This window comes from Lolium rigidum, chromosome 3 (genome assembly GCF_022539505.1).
Source record: "Lolium rigidum isolate FL_2022 chromosome 3, APGP_CSIRO_Lrig_0.1, whole genome shotgun sequence".
In the NCBI taxonomy this organism is placed as follows: Eukaryota; Viridiplantae; Streptophyta; class Magnoliopsida; order Poales; family Poaceae; genus Lolium; species Lolium rigidum.
This window is the reverse complement of record NC_061510.1, coordinates 238,685,226-238,692,085: the sequence shown is the minus strand read 5'-3', so window position 1 is coordinate 238,692,085 and position 6,860 is coordinate 238,685,226. Positions and strand designations below refer to the sequence as shown.

The 6,860-nt window shown below is 46.2% G+C and overlaps 1 protein-coding gene across 1 annotated transcript; it reads right to left on the bottom strand.

Annotated features, from left to right (window-relative positions):
• Positions 1-756: 756 nt before the first annotated feature.
• Positions 757-5,854, bottom strand: LOC124696225 (nuclear pore complex protein NUP98A-like; the record flags this gene model as incomplete). The annotated part of the gene is made up of 10 exons (XM_047228982.1): positions 757-1,507; positions 1,594-1,771; positions 1,877-1,990; positions 2,156-2,294; positions 2,661-2,712; positions 2,801-2,870; positions 3,026-3,501; positions 3,803-4,015; positions 4,175-4,435; positions 5,092-5,854. Coding segments are annotated over 10 exons (2,874 nt in total), but the record flags the coding sequence as incomplete, so codon positions are not given.
• Between the last annotated feature and the right edge of the window lie 1,006 nt (positions 5,855-6,860).

Below are 6,860 nucleotides of genomic sequence, written 5' to 3'. Positions count from 1 at the left end.
TTAAAGGTAAAAAAAATAAAGAAGAGAGATGCATGTTTCCAATGAGAAATTCAATTCGGCTCCCGGGTGCATATGCTCCCTCTATCAAAATATTATATTTCGAAATGTCGAAAAAATTTGACAAAAAATTCTACATGTACATCTCCACAATATACGTAGGTTCGTCAAGTTTCACGAGGAACCAATATGTTTTGTGGTCTATGTAAAAAAGAGAAAATTTATATCCTGAAAAGCCTTATTTTCAGCATTGAATTTTGTCTTTTTTACACACGTCATACGACAAGTCGGATTTTTATGAAACGAATTTGTGAGCGTGTAGCACGTGAAGATGTACGTTCGAATTTTTCGTTTCAATTTTTCAAAATTTTAAAATGCATGTAACATGCATTTCAAAATAAAGGGAGCATATGCTCCCATGTGCCAAAACATCAATCCCGTTTCCGATGTACTTTTCACTCCGCTCAATAATTTATTTTAGAAAACCCGCGCATACACGTATTTGTGGCAGAGGGAGTAGGCCAAAAGTGGCAAAGCCTGCTGATCGCCATGGCCCCAATCGTGCCATTGATTGGTGTCGTCGTATGCTGCCGTACAGGTGACGGCACCACGATCGCCGAAACTCTGCTACTTCTACAGCACGGCTGATTCGATGAACATATATGGTTACTGACTAACAATTGATCAAAGAAACATTTGTGCACAAAACATTCAAAGGTCACTTTCTACTATGCATAAAGACTATGCATAAAGAAGACATGATGAATCGACCCGATTTATACAGGAAGGACCATTGAACTTGTCTTTCTATACAGATAGAACCAGAAAGGAAGTCACAGAAACATCATTCCCAGGACATAAAAGCATTCTAACAACCAGTCACAACGACCAGGCTACACGTTTCAGCTTTCGCCAAATCCATAGGAGCTGAAGTGCTTCACCCTGAACTTCCACTCGCCCTTGGCGCCGTCAAATGACACGAACTCAGCTCCCTGCTCCTTGGCCGTCTTCACCAGCGTCTCCTTGAACTTGTCCAGCCTAGGACCCTCCGTGCACGGCTCGCCTGTCTTCCTATTCATGCACTTGATGTTCAAAAGAGTCACCAATGCAGCTTTGTTCAGGCCCTCGCCAACTGGGGGCTTCTCGCTGTCCTCCTTGTACACGACCACTTCACGGTTATTGAATTGGACAACCGACTCCAGATCAAGGCCCCTCACATCTGTTTCTCCCAAGAATTTGATGCTGCCATAGCCTTGACGTCCAACAACAAAGTCTCTAACCTGACAGCAGTAGCCTGGTTCAGCACGTTCTTTCGCCGCAAGCTCCTCTAGGCTAGGCTCCGTGAAGTAATCTGCCTGGGAGAGCTTAGGCATCATCTTCTCAATGCTAGCACCATTCACATGCCGAACAAAAGCCTCAGGCTCAGTTGATGCATCATGACCATTTCCTGCTTGACCAGACCGAGCCGGTGACATGGCAGCCTTATTGCGCTCCCTCCCAACAAAAGCATCTGTACAGTTACTCAAATCAGCAACAAGCTACACCTAATTGTGCAAGTTGAGGAGAAAAGGAATACCAATAGTTCTAAATGAATACCTTTGTCTTCGTCAAGATGAGCTGAATCTCTTGGAATTGGTTGTCGGTCAACTGCACTACGTGAAGGCCACTGATCTGTTTGACGGATTATCAGACTTCTTGGGTTTTCTCTAGGGATGAAAAAGGCATCTGCTTTTGGCGTTACGGAAGATTCTTCATCATCAGCAAAGAACGGAACCTACAGGAGTAACAAGAAAACAGGCATCACATACAATACTCTCTCAATGGCTTTCGTTAATTCCAACAAAGAAATATAGAACTGAACTATGTAATCAGTCATTACCTTGCCATCAGATGTCGCATTATATTTCCGTGGCAACAGTTTTATCCTCCTCTGTGACAAATGCCTAGGCACCACCATTGATAATGTTCTACTCGGATGGGGCTTCTCAGCAACCTACAGGGCAGCAAAATGTTTCGGACAAGCAAACGTCTTTACTCATAGCTACAGATAGCCTCAGTAGCACAGACTGCTAACAAAATATTACCCGCCTTGCCCATCTCTACTCTCTTTCCACTCTACAGAAACTACTGGAAATACTTAAAGATAATAAAAACTAACCGGTAAACTTGATATTCCATATTGGATGGAAGGTGAGGATCCACCATTCCCAATGGACATCTGAGGCATCGCTGGAAGTGTCCCGAAGGGATTTGAAACAAGAGTCGGCTGCATTACCATACTGGACTGACTACTGGTTCTGCATCAAGTATGCAACAGAGTGTTACAAAGTTACAAGAGGATGGTGTATTACTATTAACTAAGTTCAAAAAAAGGAATCCACATGGTAATCAAGTGATAATAGGTGCTCCCTAGTACTCAGTTTTAGAAGATAATTATTACAAACCAAGGCAAAAGTCTGTGCTGCACTATAGAGATAAACAGAAACATGGCAGCTCAGCAGGTACAACCTATTTACTCAAAACAGAACCATTAAGAAATTTCTTCTCTCTACAGTATTACACAATCATGTTATTGTTTACTTTCGCCTTCTCAATTCCACCCAATAAAAACAGAAATCAGAAAGAATAAATGTAAATGTGACAAGTAAATGGAAGGGTCATACTGCTGTCCAAATGGGGCCATATTCATCGGTTTGGAAACTCCAGAGAATCCACCTGCCAAAGCATCAGCATACACACAAAAGTTATAACAGATATCCGTTAATTAAAAGAAAGCATTGAATATTATGAGGCAAATACTAACCTGGTTGGCCCTGAGGTTGGAATGAGAACGAACTTGAAGGTTGAACAGGGGCAGGTTGTGGAAACATTGGCTTAAACAAAGAGAAAATAGGAACTCGTTATTTTCAAAGCAGAAGATATAGAAAATTTTGAGGGTTAAATGATAGGAATAATATGAAAGTACAACAATTTGTGGAAAACAGTTATCAAGCCTAAATATGTAACTGCAAGGGGATAAGATGCTTACAAAAGGTGAAGATGTGGGGACAAACTGTCCTCCGGCTGTTCCAACATTAGTCGTGTTGTTGAAAATACTGGTGGAGAAAGCTGAACTGCTTGTCGTCTGCTGGTTAAATGAGTGGCTCGATGGCTGTTGCCCAATTGCAGGGGAAGACAAAGACGGAAACAGCCCAGCTGATTGAGAGTTATTGTTAAAGGATGGGCCAAAACTGAAAGGAGTCGTGATTGCCGATGACGAGCCGAATATTGAAGGAGTGGTATTTGCAAACAGAGATTGTGAAGTGTTTGCTTGGAAGGGAGAACCAGTTGATTGTCCAAACAAGGTCGTTCCGGGGGACGGAAACAGGCTCGGCGTAGTACCAAAAGCACCAGTAGAATTTGAGATACTAGAAAATGGATTCACTGGCGCCGGTTGACTGATTGGAAAACTTGGCTGTGGAGATGGCGAGAAGTTATTCACCACTGGAGTTGTGTTTGGTCCACCTGAGGTTCAAAGTTCAAACATTAAATTATCACAAGTTACATGATCTAGTGAAGCATTGAAATAGTAAACTTTATGAGTTCATTCTAATTGCAAATAAAAGACACTACAGTTATCTAATTGCAAATAAGAAAGAAAAAACACTACAGGTAAGCTATACCCAAAGCCAGAACACAATATTCATGCCAATTCACAGAAAATAAGCATGCAAAAAATAATGTGTGCAATTAGCTGTGAATGTTTTAAAGAGGGGTTACAGATGAAGCAATAGCATACTACTCAGTTCCAAACAATTCCACTTACCTTTGTCCCCACGCTGGTAATCTTCCCACCTCAATTCTTCATGACTCTTCTCTTTGTATGCAGGCATAGCTGATATGGAATCAAGTTTTGAAGCCTGAGAACCACTCGTAGCACCGTCAGGATCTGGTGTTTGTACATGAGGCTGTATTCTGGTTCCTCCAGATTGATTCCCAAATGTAGTTTGCCCAAACGTTGGTGGTGCTGTCGGCAAGCCTGAAAATCAAATAAGGAAGTGAAAAAACAGTTTGCAGTTACCCAACTAGTACAGTGCGCAGAATGTAAGAAAGTAACGTGATGCACTCAAAAGTCAACACCAAGCCCAAACTATGTGAACGTAATTGAGTAAGGTGAATATCCAATGGGAGAACCTACCAAATGGAGAAGACGGAGTTGTTCCGAACAGCGTGCTACTAGTTGCAGCTCCTGATTGTCCAAAAGACGGAGAAGATCCAAATCCAGGAGTAGTGGTCGAACCAAACGTTGAGGTGCCGGGAGCACCAAATAAGGATGTTGATGTAGAGGCACCGAAGGTCGGAGTAGTTGTGGTGCCAAAATTGTTGTTGCCAAATGTAGTAGACTGGTTAGGAGATGAACCAAAACCACCGAAACTAGACTTTTGTCCAAACAGAGATCCTGAAAAATTTGCAGAGTACATTACAAGAAGGAAAACAGAAGGTCCAAAAGGGGTCCAGAAAAAAACAACATAATTAGTAGCATCTTTGAAGAAGCATCGTTGAAACAAATATGAAATGTGGCATTAAACATCACATAAAAAGATTTAAATGCTGTTAAAACAAAGATTACTGTCAAGTATTGTAAGCATGCTTGAATGAAATTAGCAGAGAGGAACTTACTACCTTGGGAAACCTATCATAGTTTATATGCAGTGGCAAAGGGAAAGCATGGACTGATGAGTATAGGGTGACAGTATTTCAAGTCCTAGTCCTACACTCTTTTGTACTGATACAGAAAATAGTCTATAATGAATCACAAACTTCCAACTACCAGCAACAGCTATCACTTTTAATAGCCATCAGAGATATTTCGAAGTAAGCATCGAACTGTAGTGGTACATAACACAACATAAACAGTTGCTTTAGCATTGCTTTGTTCTGTCTATAATAACAGCTTTCCTATAATATAGTACAGCTTTCATCAAGGTTGGCATCTAAACACAGAGCAGGTGCAAAACAGGTAAAGATCCAGTAAATGCTGCATTATGAATTGTGTTCCAAGTTGCAGGAGAATATGTAGAAGATCAATGCTGAGACAGTGAGAAGGGTACGAACCACTGGCAGGGTTGGAGGTTGTGGCGCCACTGCCGAACGCGGGCGTTGATGGCTGGCCAAAGGCGCCAGTTGCCGTCGAGCCAAACGCTGGCGTGGTTGGCTGGCCAAAGACGCCAGTTGACGTAGAGCCAAACGCCGGTGTTGGTTGCTGGCCAAAGGCACCGGTCGACGTCGAACCAAACACCGGGGTGGGCTGCTGGCCAAAGGCGCCGGTTGACGTCGAGCCAAACGCCGGGGTTTGCTGCTGGCCGAAGGCGCCGGTTGACGTCGAGCCAAACACCGGGGTTTGCTGCTGGCCAAAGGCGCCCGTTGACGTCGAGCCAAACGCCGGGGTTTGCTGCTGGCCAAAGGCACCGGTTGACGTGGACCCAAACACCGGTGTTTGCTGCTGTCCAAAGGCGCCGGTTGACGTGGACCCAAACGCCGGTGTGGGCTGCTGGCCAAAGGCGCCTGTGGCTGTAGCCCCAAACGCCGGGGTGGGCTGCTGGCCAAAGGCGCCAGTGGCTGCAGCCCCAAACGCCGAAGCGGATGGCTGGCCAAAGGCAGACGTACCCCCGAACGGCGAGCTGGTCCCTGTCTGCGCTCCTCCGAAGGCGGGGGTTGGGCTGCCAAACGGTCTAGGCGCGAAGGGGTTGCTGGTGGCGGCATTGGTCTGGCCAAAGGCAGGCTGCTGCTGGGTCCCGAACGGGTTGGTGCTCGAGGTCTGCTGCCCGAAAGGGTTGCTGGCGGACGACGACTGCCCGAACGCTGCAACAGGAGGATGATCGAGAACAGGTCAGGAACCACGGTAATGTAAATAAACTTGTATAAGCGAAATTGGAAGGGCGTGAACAGGAAATCTACAGGCGAAACAACAGAAATAATTATTGGAAATAACTTGGCGGCTCATCAACACTGTAGCGCGGAAAGCATTATTATTAAATATTAACGTATATCAAGGATGATGAAGGATCTCGACCGGGAAACCCTGGCCGCCGATCAAGCGGCAGAGGACGAGGTGGTGGGTGTCGGCAATGGCGGCAGGAACCGAGGGCGAAGGCGGAATGCGCGCGCGGGGAGAGGAAACCCTAGGTGCGGCGGAGGATGGCGCGCGGAGGGGGGGGGAGAGGAGGGAGCTTACGGTTGGAGGAGCCGAACATGGCTGGTAGACGGCGGGGGCCGGCGGCGGCGGCGGAGGAGAGTGTAGGTCACCGGGCCGGCGGCGGCGGTGTGCTTCTTCTTCGTCCAGGAGTCGATCGGTGTGGTGGCGTTGGTTTCGGGGATAATCGGAAGGCGGAGGAGAGGGGGATCTGGATCTGAGGCTGGTGGGTGGGGCCGGGTCGTCTGTGTCTTGGCTTTGGGCTGTGTCGCGGCTCTATATAGCGTCTTGATAGCTTAGGAACAACGCTGCAAACGATCGGCAAACTGACGCTACTCTGTGCCGCGCCGCGTAGCTTACTTTGAACGCCAACAAAAGGCAAACAGACCGGAGAGGCTTGTTGGGCTGTCCGGGGCCCAGGCCCATATGGGCAGGAGTCGGACAAGGTAAGAAGAGGACGGAAGGAGGGAGGTTTTTTTGTTTCCTTCTTTTGCCTCTCATCTCCAGCGGCGGATATAGAAAAGCTTCCAAAATTGTTCGATCTTCCGGTTGAATTGCGCCGTGGATAAAATTTGACCTGTTGTTTGGTCGGCCAGTGCATCCAACGACACGACCTACCTGGTTCCCGCTCCAACCCAACTTGCTTGAAATTTTTGGAAAGCTTGGTTGCATCAATGGACATCATACATAG